This window comes from Neltuma alba, unplaced genomic scaffold, assembly GCF_004799145.2.
Source record: "Neltuma alba isolate B1F8T4 unplaced genomic scaffold, ASM479914v2 tig00012949_pilon, whole genome shotgun sequence".
Lineage (NCBI taxonomy): Eukaryota > Viridiplantae > Streptophyta > Magnoliopsida > Fabales > Fabaceae > Neltuma > Neltuma alba.
In genome coordinates, this window is record NW_021637312.1 from 29,456 (window position 1) to 43,182 (window position 13,727).

Below are 13,727 nucleotides of genomic sequence, written 5' to 3' on the forward strand. Positions count from 1 at the left end.
CTTTAATATAAGACCCATTTAACTAATTTGATTAGATTAAGGAAGTTAGGTAAGTTAGTTAATTATAAGAAAGTGACTCATTTTTCCTAAATACCATAATCATCCTTTTTAATACCCTATCTCCTTCTTCTACTTGATTATGGTTAAGAGAGTATCCATAGGGGTAATTTAGAGAAAAATGATAAATATGAGAAATGGGTCTTATATTTAGGATCAAAACCAACTCAAGAATTGGGTCCTATATTAAGGATCGAAGGAGTATATGCTAATACTAGCTAGTATCCTCTAATTAAGCCGCCTATAATAATAATAATAATAATTAATAAACTAAAGAAGAGATGAGCATAGATGTTGCAAGAAGTGTGGGAGCCTGGATGAGGCACTTGTACTGTTTGTCACCCTCAGAATTATCTTGGGGGGTGGGGAAGAAAAAACTTGTGCCTACTAATATTCCACTGCGCTGGGGGACAAATAAATGAACACAAATTTGAGATTATATATTAATTAATCAGAGGGGAGGCGGTGGTGTTAAGTGGAAATTGCATGAGAAGATTAGATTGTCACGTGACTAAGTGACCATCACTGTCAGCTGCACCTGCTTCATTTTCAATTCCCTTTCGATCAGTTTACAAGGCAAAATCTTCACTAGGCTGTAGTGCTGTCCCTAATAACATAATCAACGTATTTGTCACGTATGTATGTTCCAGCCTCATCTCTCAAAACAATTGTAAGTTCTTTTGAAAAATAATATTAATGTGCGTGGTGGGTGTTTAGCCCATACACAATCGTTAATTATGATCGCATTTTTTAGTTCAAATATGCATCGTTGCTGTGATTTGTAGTTAGTAGTGAATTCTTGGATTAAATCTGAGTGTTCCTGTTTGATATCTTTAAAAATATAAATTAATGTGTTCATAAACTTTGATCCTCATTTTTTTTTTTGGTTCACCTTGATCTTGATGATCTAAAACTATAATAAATAAGCAGTGGCGAGAAAGCAACTCCGAAGAAATATTAAAGACTGATTGAAGGAGAAATTAAATAAAGCAGGTACATCATCCAAAATTTACGAATTCAAATGGAACTTCGTTCTTGGATTCATGAACCGGGGGAGGAGAGTTGATGTCCAAACCCAAATCTTGCTGAGGTGTTAATACATGGATGGCACGCATAAATAATAAATTGAAGCTTCAGATCCAAAAATGGAATTTGTTAACATCTATAACATAATCAAATACTCTTCCGATTCTAAATATAAAATCCTCGTATTAATATATATAAAGATCTTATATTTAAGATTGGAAGAGTATATGGTACAATTATGACTGGTCTAGACAACTTTTTTTCCAGCTCTCCCTCTACCTCGTTCTTTACGTGTGAGAACCCAGTTGGGCACAGTATATATCCGCACCATTCTCAAATCGTTTTCTGTCATTTCTTTTGTGTTTTTGCTACGCATAGCTATATACTACCTCCGGTCCTTAATACAAGACCTCATTTGACTTTTTGTTTGATCCTAATTATAAGACCCCAATTCATTTTGTCTCTCATATTTATGTATTTTTTTTTTCAAGATAGTCTTTCTAATAATGATAGTTCTAGCCAATACACTTAATTAGTAAGGATATTTTAGGAATGACAACACTTATTTATTACAAATAACTAACTTAACTTACTTCCTTAATCTCCTCAAATAAGTCAACTGGGTCTTCTAATTAGGACCGGAGGTAGTATTATTTTACTGTAAACAATCCTATTTGAGGTAATACTAGGTATCAAATATGAGTATCTCTCTCAATAAGTATTCAAATTTTAATTTGTCAAATTGTGAGAGACTAATCTTTTTTGCTAGATTTAACTGTGTTGGCTTTTTTTGTGATTTTTATTGTCACGCGTAACTATGCCTTTTCTAATTTAGATTCTCATCCATATACTAACTCTGTTTATAATCTTGTTATCACGATAACACCATTTGTCTTTTTATATTAAAAAAAAACTGTTACACCCCAATAATGAGAATCACTGTGGAAGAGATTTCACCATCTCGGGTTTGACTGAGAAAGCCATCATCGTGTTTCTGTTGTGTGGGACTGTGACCTTTCATAATCAATAATAAGCACATGGGCCAATTTATTATAAGGACAAGTTGTGTCGATTCACGGCATTGTATTCAGGCCAGAAAGAAAACAAGTTCACGGCGTTATAGCCATGACATACTCGCAGAATGTTCACCTTCTTCAAAAAATAATTTTTTCCCTTCTGAAAATAAAAAAAATTCAAGTGCACACAATAATTAAAAATAATTAAGAAATAGATGTAAAACAGCAAATGATATCTAATATAATCTTGCAGAAAGGAACTGCTGTAAATGTGGATGAGTCCAGGGGCGAGGAGTGGTGAGAATAGTAGGGAGGTCCACATCACACCGAAAAGGAACCCAAAGGTCGGTTCGGTCCGCAAGGGTAGGACGACGATAGAGGGCCCACCCACCAATCCACCATTCTCACTCCGTAGATTGGTCGGTGATTTGGATCATCCCAATCACATCAGACCGTCCACGTGGCACCTAGGGAGCGAACCGGAGGCCCTCCTATTGTCCCGACAGGCCGCACAGCCAGGCTGCAATTTTTGAAATAATCTTCCCTCGTTCGTGGTCCTCGTCCCTCCATGAACTGTTAAATAATCTCTATATAAAACGGCCAGAGCCAGAAGTTGAATCGCAAGGTTTATCATAGCTATCAGCAGAGTAAAGAGCACTCTCTGTAATCTAAACAATGGCGATTTCTAGGATTGCTATCGGCAATACATCGGAGCTGGGCCAAGCCAATGCTCTTAAGGCTGCCTTGGCTGAGTTCATTTCAGTGCTCATCTTTGTGTTCGCCGGGGAAGGCTCCGGCATGGCTTTCAGTGAGCCCCTTCAATCTCGTGTCTACTTGCTTCTCAGTATCCTTTATCATATCCGTCTTTAACTGAATAAGATGTATGGTTTTGCAGACAAGCTGACGGACAATGGATCGACGACGCCGGCGGGGCTCGTGTCAGCTTCGTTGGCTCATGCCTTTGCATTGTTTGTGGCGGTTTCAGTTGGCGCCAACATTTCAGGAGGTCACGTGAATCCCGCTGTTACGTTCGGCGCCTTCATCGGGGGTCACATCTCTCTCTTTAGAAGCATTCTGTACTGGATCGCCCAATTGCTCGGCTCTGTTGTTGCTTGCTTACTCCTTAAATTTTCCACCGGTGGACTGGTAAATATTATTCCTCGCTCTGCTGTTTTACTCAGCTCACCCAGATAAGATATAGTTATGACCCTTAACTCGTAACGCAATCCCACCAGATGATTAAATGAATCTTGGGACATGTCTTCTTCTTCTCGTTCCAAATCACGTGGAAAGTTGAGATCTGTGTTTGTGTGTTGGGTGGCAGGAAACATCCGCTTTCTCATTATCCGCGGGAGTGGGTGCATGGAACGCGGTGGTGTTTGAGATAGTGATGACCTTCGGTCTGGTGTACACGGTGTATGCGACGGCCTTAGACCCAAAGAAGGGTAATGTTGGGATAATTGCTCCGATCGCGATTGGTTTCATCGTCGGAGCTAACATCTTGGCGGGTGGGGCCTTTGACGGAGCATCCATGAACCCAGCGGTCTCTTTCGGACCAGCCGTCGTGAGCTGGACGTGGGCCAACCACTGGGTTTACTGGCTAGGTCCCTTCCTGGGTGCAGCTATTGCCGCCATTGTCTATGAGATGTTATTCATGAGCCAAACTCATCAACAGCTCCCCACCACGGATTATTAAGGGCAACAAAACGCCCCTCTACCCGACCCTGTTTATGTTGAAAGTGGGGTTGCTTTCTTTATTTGGCTTCTGTTGTTTAAGGCGCTACCTCTTGTTTGCAATTTTTGTTTGATTCCCTTCGTCTTTGTCATTTGTATTGTTCACTAAGATTATGCTATTTTGTATGCCTATCTTCAATTTTTAGCATCTCATGTCATGATTATATATGCATAAAAGAAAAAACCAAGCTTCAACCCTGCTTGAATTATAACGCGCGCGTGCGCACTTATTTCAGGAACTCCTACATCAATATCTTTGGAAACAAGAGAAGATGAAGGTACCCATCTGCGAGCGAAGCTCATATCAGATTACGAAGGAAATAATGTACAAGACTAACCCATGCAATTTACACAGTAATTTGTTACTAGTCTGATTCTTAATATAAGAACTATTTAATTTTGATTAAATTTAAAAAGTTAGTTAAATTAAATAATAATTACAAATATAATATATATTTCCTAAAATATCCTCAGTTAAAACTTCTTTAAAAAACTTTTATTTCAAAAAACTTTAGACTCTAGTTAGCTTGCCTCCGACCTTCCAGTCCAATGTCGATGAAAATCTGCTCAGTCCAACTTCTTCAATTTTTTTTTTGGTGGTTAGCGAGAGAGGGTGTAACTTGGTTTAATGTTGTGCTTCTGTTTCATTGTTCGTTTTTAATTTCCCTGTTTACCACAAAAAAGAATTAATTTTTTTGTTTTTCTTCTGGAAGGAATTTTTTCTACTTGATTGGGTAAAATATAAATAGAAGATTATGCTTTTCTAGCCACAAAGAAAATAGATAATATGATTAATATTTTATTATGCTATTCTTCGGAGATAAAAAATCCAATCACCTTGAATGGGTATTTGCATGAAAATATTCATTTAAAAAAATGTTTTAAATTATTTTATTAAAACTATAAAGCGGTAGAATTGATGTATCTGTGGAATTAATAAGTAATCAGTACTCATTCACTTTATAAAATATATATAGGTGTATTATTAATGAGTAATAGGTATTATTGTGGTACTTCATTATTTAATAGGGATAATTTAGAAAATTAGTAAATATGAAAAATAAATCTTATATTTAGAACTAAGATCAAACTTCTAATTAGATCTTATATTAAGGACCAGAGGAGTTCTAAACACCGCATATATCACAGGCAGTAATTTTATGAATAGTAACTGCGATGGTAATCCGAAATCCTGAATAACACGTGACTATGCCATTAGTTTGCGTTAAAATCCAGTCCAATGATCACTTAACAAGTGCCACATTCTGAGACACTCAGCTTTCAAACAAAACGCTTCATCGAGACGCAGAGCTCATATCACCCAAGAAAAAGCGCACAAGCTCAATAACTCGTGAGGTTGTCAACAAATTATAAAACCAAGAGCTCTGCTCTTCATGTTCTTTTCTTCTCATGGTTTTTTCGGAGTTTTGCTTTCCTTTGCTTGAACAAATGCAGATAAAGCTTCAACCAGAGGAATGGATAAATTGCAATTACAACCTGATTCATTGAGTTTAACCAAAAAAAATAAAAGAATGAGAAATTAACAAAATTCACTTATGCAGATAACTTGGGAAGATTAAATAGAAATTAAAAAAGGAAAGGAGTCAGTGTCACAGCACAATTTTATAGGATCTGAAGGTCAACTGGAACCCAGCTGGTTCATGCGCGCCTCAATTATGCAAACTTCCTAGCCCGGTAGTAAACAAGGCCATATGGTATAGAGTAAGGACCAGGTTCCATGTGCTATGTTGTAGCAATTTCTAAGCTTTTTCTTGTTTTGTTATTTCTAATTTCAGGTCTATTCCATAAAATACAACAAATAGCCAACCTGTAATAAACCTACAGATACAAGAGCTATGCTCACACCTAATCACTATCATAGCTGCCAGAGCAATGGTATGTTGGGTTGAAGTAGGAAATTATCAGCCTCTACGCAGTTAAGTGAATTTGGTGAACAGAATTACAAACTAGATGAGCAACTTTACCCTGAGGAAATCATAATAACTGAATGGGAGACCTGAAAAGGCATCTGCATAGAGGTTCCTCTTCTCAATAATAGGAAGTGCTTGATACATGAGCCACACTGCATCGTAGATTGATCAGTTGTACTAGTTTATACAAAACATGCTGAATGATGTCAATGGAAAATAAAGGAATGAATGAGTAGCAATGCCAATATGAATTGCAAATTCATAGGGAAACAAAAGATAAAAGCATGGAAAGGTAGATAAGGACTCACTTTCACCAGGACCAATCCCTAAGGGATACAGCACAATAAAGCCAGTATACCTAATTCGTAAAATAAAGAATCAAGCTCACATTTAGAAAGTGTAATTTTAGTCAACACAACAGAGAATTTTAACCCAGTGCTATTCTTATGTTATCCACAAAATTACAGAAAACAAGGAGCAAGAAGGAAGAAAAGGACCTGAGATAGGTGATCCAAGGAGGACAACTTCCGATGCAGTTGAAAGCATAATGTGAATATCTAATTACCTGCACTGTGAGAAAGTCCCATCATTGTTTCTTAAGACATCAAATATTACGAGATCAAAGAAAGCGCTCAAGTTTTATGAGAAAGCGGAACTCTAAACGGTTAAAAATTTGTCAAGTGTTAGCTTTTATACAGAACCATTTTTAACTGGACATCAAATTTTTGAAACGCTAATGTTGATGATCACAGTGACATCTCTGATGGCGGTCATAAGGAAGTATTGCTTTTCCTCGTCACTGATTAAAATATTGTTATGAATGCTTCCATTTCCTTGATATATTGTGTCACAATGATGTCTCTGACATGTTTCGAGTGTTTTAGCAAGTCATTACTATTTCACGTAGCAAGGTTTCTACGCTTTGAGAAGGGAGTAGATGCTATTACATGAGATTAACTGCATTGTGAATTCTATCTGAAAGCAACTTACCTCACTTATGCTCCATGCAAGGAGAGTGATAAAGACTGACGGTGACCCCTGAACCTAAAAATAACATACAGCATGGTTACACGTATTAAATAAGCATGAATGAAGCTATATTGCTTGAACCATGTCATAACACAACAATTCAAAAACAATACACAAACCTCATCAACTTTATCAACAACCGCCAACAGAAAGTGGACCCTTCCTCCCCATTGCATTAGAGTGAGTAGTACTCCGCTTGGCACAATGCCTATAATTTTAAAGCATGTTGCCGTATAATTCCTTTTAAATTACAATGAATATTCTTCTCATTAGAAGCCATGCATTAACAGCAAACCTACCAATGGCTCCGTGTATGACTTCCAATACTGCAGTGCATTGCAGCAAACCTTCAACAAGAAAGTAAAGCAGACCGATCACATCTTTTAAGCGTGAAATCTGCTTAGATGTAGAGAAATTCCATACAAAGGGAAATTCAAGACAACTCTCAAAATTTTACTCTCCTCCACCCTTGATTCTTAAGGTTGAAATAGTGTCTTGTGACACATTAAATGCATGATTTGCAAGAGAATAAAGAGGCGGAAAAAAAAAATGGTCTCCATGGTGAGCGTGTGTTTACAAACAAGAGATGAAAATAAGTGAAAACGGAGCGGCCTCCATTTGCACCCATCCTTTACAAATTCTGCTAAGTTTTTATGGAAATCAAACAAGAGAAGCAGATACATTTTTCACGTTCTCTGCCTAGCACGGATAAATGAAAACTCAGACATTTAGCTTATTATGCATGCAATGAGACGGTGGGAGTCGTGAGGCAAGACCGTAAGAGGGAAATTTTTTCATCACGGACCTGTAGTACTTATTTCAATAACTAAATCCAAACAATTTGTTTCTAAAATAATTCAAGAACTGACTGCAACTCTCCCTAAACGTCACTTCAACAATCAAATTCCCTTTTCAATTTCAACTGTGCAATTTATTTGTTGAAGCTTGTGAGAGAGCTGAAGGGCAAAGTGAAAGAGACACATACTTATTAGCTTGCCGGAAGAAGCATAGGTTCCAGCGACAGAGCGCGTGGACAGAAGATTGATCAAAATTGCAAGGAGGGAAAAGGTCCTGCAGGAAAATAGAGAACATAGTAAGTGAATCAGAAGTGTGCAAGAGAAATAATCACGGAAGAGAGAGATCATATACCATCCAATAGCCTGAAGAGAGTTGTAAGCGAGCAGATAGAGAGTGGAAAGACGAGGCATTCTGGTTTGTGGATGTTGCTAGTTGCAACCGATCATAAAAGCGCGCCTCCTGTTCGTTATGGGCAACAGAGGTAAGTGGGTAACCGGGTCTTACGACCCGATATTTTTTCATCTGATTGGGTTGGGTTTTGGCTGTATGCAAAAGAGCGTTGTGTAAAGTTGACCCATTTACATAAGACTGGCAGCCTAGCCCAAAAACTTTTGTGGGGCTTGATGTTTAGAGTCTAAATTAATTTTGTTAAAAAAAAAAAAAACTCTTATAAATGATCTCTCATCTTTTTTTTTTATGAATCACATGGTTTTTTAGAATTTTTAAATTAAAATATCCTTCTTTTGAACTATTAGATTTTTTTAAAAAAAATGAAAAGATGTATTTTATAATTTTTTCCCAACCGAACATCACTTATAATTGTTCATGTTTTAATCAAAATATTCATAGAATTTTTATTATACGATAAAAAAAAATCTGACAGAATTCTCCATGTTGCAGAGTCGGTTAAGCAACTGGTGGCTTCATTGCCCCGCGCGCACACAATTTTTTTCCAATTTAATTTCCGATATGAAGTTGGTGATCGACGATAGAGAAATTTGTTGATGCTTATGCGCCAGTTAAATAATTGGAGAGATAAACAATTTCTCTCACATTTTTTTGACACAATTTCTCTCATATTTAGTCGCGTATAAATAGTTAAAGTTTTCGTCAGATTGTGGATCCATTAGGGAAGAGTGAACAAATTTGAATTGACATTTACTGATCATATCCATTTTCTTAATATTTAGTAATGCCCGACGAAGGAAAACAAATTGCTTTTCGCACTATAAGTTCACCGATTGTTAAAAAAAAAAAAAAGAACACAAACAGATGCTTGACCGAAGAGGATGCCTGATATTTTACATTGAAAACATACAGTGTTGAGGAGATTTCATCATTTTGGGCGGAAAGTAAAGGCACTGTGGGATGTTTAATTTACAGCTGTGTCACACTTGCATGGGAGAATAATACACTAAAAGCTTAAAGAGACCATATACCCTAATTAACACTCTCTATATATGCTGGTTAGACTTGCTCAGGACCCACACATGATGATACGCGTAATATAACATACATATGAACATATGAACAAATCACTGACTAAAAAGAATTGGATTCAGCGTGTTAAAGAAATGGCATCCCTTGTTCGTAATAGGGAAAAAATGGGTTCAAAATCTTACTTTCCTCTTCGTCCATAACCCATAGCGAATCCGAAGTAGAGTACTCCCATGAAGGAGTACAAGAGAAGTTGCAGCCGTCTTCACTCTTATTCTCTTCTGACACTGCAATATCTTTCCAAATATCATCCATAGAGTACCCTTCTTCTTCACGGGCTCGGTCTTCGCCTGTGATCTGTATCTCTGTGGAAGATATCACGTTATTAGTAGGATCTCCTGTATCATAAGAGCTTCCTTCTCCGGTACTGCTCTTGGAGGATGCTGATGATGACGAAGGCGATGAGGCGGCCGCCGCTGCTCGCTTTTTCTCCTGAGCCATCTTCCTCATGTGAGTCCTCCAGTAATTCTTAATCTCATTATCCGTGCGTCCTGGTAATTTGCGAGCAATTCTTGACCATCTGCCAGAGATTATATATCAGTAATTCGAGTGATAGGGAAGAGATATATAGAAAGGGCATGAAGAGAGAAGAAGAAAAAGATGTAGGTGAGGATAGCTTTGTGCATATATATATGTATATTGTCAAACCTATTTCCCCACTTAGAGTGAAGCTCCAGGACGAGACGCTCTTCTTGGGGTGTCATCTTGCCCCGTTTGAGACCAGGATGAAGGTAATTAACCCAACGTAACCTGCAACTCTTACCAGTTCTATGCAAACCTACAACAAAATGAGGTGGTTAAAGGCTGCTTTATCTTTGCCATGATGCAGCAGGCCCTAATAACCATTTTTTCCTATTTATTTTTGTGATCTCCCGCCACCTTCCAAACCTGAAACCTTCGCAATAAAATCCCATCTTCGTTCTCCAAACAAGCCCACAAAGGACACCAGTTTTATGTCCTCCTGTTCCGTCCATGGACCTTTTCGCATTTCTTGTTGAACCATTTTTTTCTTCTCCAATATTCTCTCCTTGGGATGGAACCCTACTTTTGCGCTTTTAATTTGCCACTCGAAACGATGCTTTGCGTACAAGCACTGGACCAATATTTATATCTGCTCTCTCACAAAACTTTGTCATTATTTTAATAAGCAAGTCTGCATATCCACGGTTCATGTGGCTGTGGTGCACGCCTGCTCGTTCTGTCATTATCATGAGGAATTTATCTTTATCATTTATTATATGTTACTCGTCATTAATTGTTTAGTGGCCCGACCACTTGATCCGCCAAAATTAAGATATAGCGTCAGTATTTAATTAGATGAGCAGACAGATTTTCTCTCGCTAATCAGTGATCTCTACGACTATATATAGGAGATAGACTTATTAGGTAACTAAACTCCAGGTCCCCCCAACGCTTCGTTTCCCAAGAAAAAAAAAATCTTCGCCAAAACTGTCCAAGAAAATTTTGCTTCTTTTGTTTATATAATTCAGAATATGTACTAGAACGGATGAAAAATACATTAATGGACAAGGGAGGCGAAATAATAAGATGACGAGTAAGTGGATCTTCTTTCCATTTTGCAAAATTTCGAATAAATTATTGTGTTTTTGGCATTCCCAGACTCATAGGCCAGGATGGAGGGTAAAGGTGAAAGGGAACAAAACTTTTTTAAAAGTGGAGGATAAGAAAATCATTAGGATTTATTTTAAGAATATATGTTGTTCCTCTTGTATAATGAAAATAGAGATGGAGACAGAGACATTGTTCATTTAAAGCTGATTGACATTCGTATACTATATGCTAAAGCTATCAGAATTTAGAATAATGCTGGGGGCGGCAGAGCGCGGGATAATCAGGTAAGTTTTTCCTTGTTCCTTTAATTGGTTGAACATAACCAGCGAATCCGCAACACTGAACAGTGCTGAAAATCAGACGTTCATAATAATGTCCCAAGTTTTCCAGTTTCTGGAGACAAAACCAAATCAAGCTCGTCTCTATTTGGCATTTTTTCCACGTTTCTCTCAAAAGCAAATCATCAAGGGGGTTGATCTACTGTTCAAAGATGAGCTATGGCCAAGTCATTTTGGAATATATTTTTGTTTTAATGTGACCTCAATATACTTCCCAACTTAATGCAACGTTCATCAATCCGCCCAGCTATATATCTTTATCTGTCACGTTAGATCTCACAAAGTCACAAGGCATAATATCAATGTATAACTGGAAATGAAGGTGGTGCATGGAATGATCATCTTAATCTGAAATATCCAAATTAATTTTAAATGGTCCATGTTTGATTCCAAATTTTTATGCTTGAACATTTTTTTTAATTTTAATAGTTACAGAATTTAAGATAAAGAAAACTTTAAAATTGTCACTTCTTAAAAAATAAATTTATCGTTAAAAACTACAGATAAAAAATTTTAATGAGGACTATCCAAATTAGATTTTATTATAATAACAATCATTATGGTGAGCACTGATTTAACAGGTGATTAATGATCAATATGAGGCTGCCCATGGCGCACTTATTTCTCTAGATAGATAAAAATGCATAGGTCGCATCCGGGGAAGTAATATACTGCGAGAGGCACCCATTGGGTTGAAATGATAAAGAAATAAATAAAGAAAAGGGAGTGTTTGGTGTGAATAGTTGAGAGGTCCAGATGAAATTGGGTAAGCATAATTTGCAGAGTGGAATAATATTGCGTCATTAGCCTCTGTCTATACAAACAGCACTTACAGGTTGTGATAGGATTCCTGTATGTGACTTTTGATGAGCCTCCTCTGCTTTTGTTTGTGGGCATTGTGATGCGATCTAGTGGGCAAAACAATTAAAAAGGGGAGAGGGAGAGGCCCCCTAATGAAGTGGATGGCACCATTCATCAACCATTTTGTGGGCAGATCACTTATTTTTATCATATCTCGGCATTTCTCCATTAAGTATTTAAGATTATATGAAAAGTAATGGAAGGCGGTCCCACACATATATGCATTTTATTCTAAATTAAAATTGAATAGTGATAACGTACATGGAAATTTATGATCCCATCATATCTGCCATCTCTTTTTTTTAAAAAAAAAAATTAAAAGGATAGACACTAGTAAAGCACTAGAGCTGATAATACAAGCTGAAGAAACTCACATCAAAAAAATTAGTATTTTTTTACCTAAACCTATCACACAGATTGGAACCGCAAACTCAATCCATATTAATACCCTCAGACACTAATGACTTGAGACGGAATGAAACCCATAACCTTCTACTTATAGAGAGTGACAATATCATTAGACTACAAAACAAAGGTATTTCACTATCAGTCACTCTTATTTTATCTTTCACAAATCCACTCTCCTTCTTTGCAGTTCTCCTAATATATTTCAGACATGTAGGATTCCAATATGCACAGTGTAGCATTCTTTCAAATATTCAATGTTTTTTGTGCTGAGAAAACAATGAGATATATTTTTCATATCTCTATCTAGTATCGCATTGTTACAAGTTACAGCCAGAGCCTAGCTATATTTTAAGAGCGTCTAATTAAGCAGGGGCCTTTTTAAGAGCTACATCCCTTTATTTCGTGCTTGCTAGATTCAATAATGTGTAGTTAAAAACCGAACTGGATCTCAGTGTTAATCAACGTCATCAACACCTCGTCACAACTGCACTTGAACAGGCTGGCGTTTCTTAATTGTTACTTGTTATAAAGTTGTTATTACTTTGCAGAACTGTTATTCTTTAGTACAAGGGCCATGCTCTATCATTATTTTCCCCATGTTCTCTTATTATCGTTTTTTTGTGAAATAGATTAACTGAGAGAGAGAAATTGAAGAAATATGCAAAGAAGAACCAAAGGAAAAACACGAGACAAAATTGAGGGTAAAGTTATGCTGCGTATTTCTTTAATGTATGAGAGGGTTGTATCGATATCCGACAAAACTGAGGAACCTTAATGAATAAAAAATCAATCTACAATAATTACAATAACCAAATAATTAATGTAACGATGAAGTCAATCTAAATAAAATACAAAACTACACTGTACATAGAAGAATGCCAAATCAGCGCTCCTGGCCAGACAATCACATATCAAATTACTGCATGGATTTAGCCTCTTTCCTACCGCATGTTGGATTTAGTGATAACTAAAATTATTAAATAGGTTCTTTTTCTATTTTCTTGAAACTCAGATGATCTTGGATTAGGCTATTCATTTAGCTCCCCTAATTATTTGATTTTATTTTTTTAAGACATCAAGACTATATTGCTCTATTCCCTCGATTCCTGAAGCAACCTCTCTTTAAAAAAAAAATACGCAAACAACAAACACAGAACGAATTCCACTGAGGGATGAAAGGATATGCCACTTTCTCAAAGCAAAAAGAAAATGCAATTAATTTGAGATAAGACGGAAAGCAGGCATATATAATGTATTGCTTCTCTCAGTGGAATAGCCCACGCAAACGTATCATGTCCCATATATAAATTATTTGAAGCGGTCCCTTAATTAATTAATCACCAATAGATCCCCAAAATCAAAGAAAACCATCATTTGACATGAATTAAGAAGCTTAATTAATATGATTGTCATAGTATGTACACCAGCTCGAATATGATATGAGACCCTCTAGCTATATG

At 36.7% G+C, this 13,727-nt stretch overlaps 3 protein-coding genes across 3 annotated transcripts; 1 reads left to right on the plus strand and 2 right to left on the minus strand.

The window, feature by feature from the left end:
- The first annotated feature begins 2,690 nt into the window (after positions 1–2,690).
- LOC114732902 (probable aquaporin TIP1-2) lies at positions 2,691–3,991 on the plus strand. Its single transcript, XM_028920280.1, has 3 exons — positions 2,691–2,907; positions 2,995–3,245; positions 3,424–3,991. The coding sequence occupies exons 1-3, from the start codon at positions 2,775–2,777 to the stop codon at positions 3,793–3,795; spliced, it is 756 nt and encodes a 251-aa protein (XP_028776113.1). The 5' UTR covers positions 2,691–2,774; the 3' UTR covers positions 3,796–3,991.
- A 927-nt stretch (positions 3,992–4,918) lies between these two features.
- On the minus strand, positions 4,919–8,046 carry LOC114732911 (very-long-chain (3R)-3-hydroxyacyl-CoA dehydratase 2). The gene is made up of 9 exons (XM_028920288.1): positions 7,943–8,046; positions 7,779–7,864; positions 7,093–7,140; positions 6,913–7,001; positions 6,755–6,808; positions 6,262–6,329; positions 6,073–6,122; positions 5,819–5,916; positions 4,919–5,330 (listed from the first exon to the last, which is right to left on the minus strand). Exons 1-9 carry the CDS (start codon positions 7,999–8,001, stop codon positions 5,226–5,228), a joined length of 657 nt encoding a protein of 218 aa, XP_028776121.1. The 5' UTR covers positions 8,002–8,046; the 3' UTR covers positions 4,919–5,225.
- Positions 8,047–8,864: 818 nt separating this feature from the next.
- LOC114732909 (transcription factor MYB59-like) lies at positions 8,865–10,200 on the minus strand. The gene is made up of 3 exons (XM_028920287.1): positions 9,977–10,200; positions 9,737–9,866; positions 8,865–9,608 (listed from the first exon to the last, which is right to left on the minus strand). Exons 1-3 carry the CDS (start codon positions 10,089–10,091, stop codon positions 9,158–9,160), a joined length of 696 nt encoding a protein of 231 aa, XP_028776120.1. The 5' UTR covers positions 10,092–10,200; the 3' UTR covers positions 8,865–9,157.
- Between the last annotated feature and the right edge of the window lie 3,527 nt (positions 10,201–13,727).

Coding starts and splice junctions, on each gene's coding strand:
- LOC114732902 (XM_028920280.1), top strand. CDS start 2,775: ATGGCGATTTCTAGGATTGCTATCGGCAATACATCGGAGCTGGGCCAA. Junction 2,908..2,994: donor AGGCTCCGGCATGGCTTTCA/GTGAGCCCCTTC, acceptor ATGGTTTTGCAG/ACAAGCTGACGGACAATGGA. Junction 3,246..3,423: donor AATTTTCCACCGGTGGACTG/GTAAATATTATT, acceptor GTTGGGTGGCAG/GAAACATCCGCTTTCTCATT.
- LOC114732911 (XM_028920288.1), bottom strand. CDS start 8,001: ATGCCTCGTCTTTCCACTCTCTATCTGCTCGCTTACAACTCTCTTCAG. Junction 6,123..6,261: donor CCTTGGATCACCTATCTCAG/GTCCTTTTCTTC, acceptor TTTACGAATTAG/GTATACTGGCTTTATTGTGC. Junction 5,917..6,072: donor AGGGATTGGTCCTGGTGAAA/GTGAGTCCTTAT, acceptor TCTACGATGCAG/TGTGGCTCATGTATCAAGCA.
- LOC114732909 (XM_028920287.1), bottom strand. CDS start 10,091: ATGGTTCAACAAGAAATGCGAAAAGGTCCATGGACGGAACAGGAGGAC. Junction 9,867..9,976: donor TTTTATTGCGAAGGTTTCAG/GTTTGGAAGGTG, acceptor ATTTTGTTGTAG/GTTTGCATAGAACTGGTAAG. Junction 9,609..9,736: donor CACTCTAAGTGGGGAAATAG/GTTTGACAATAT, acceptor AATCTCTGGCAG/ATGGTCAAGAATTGCTCGCA.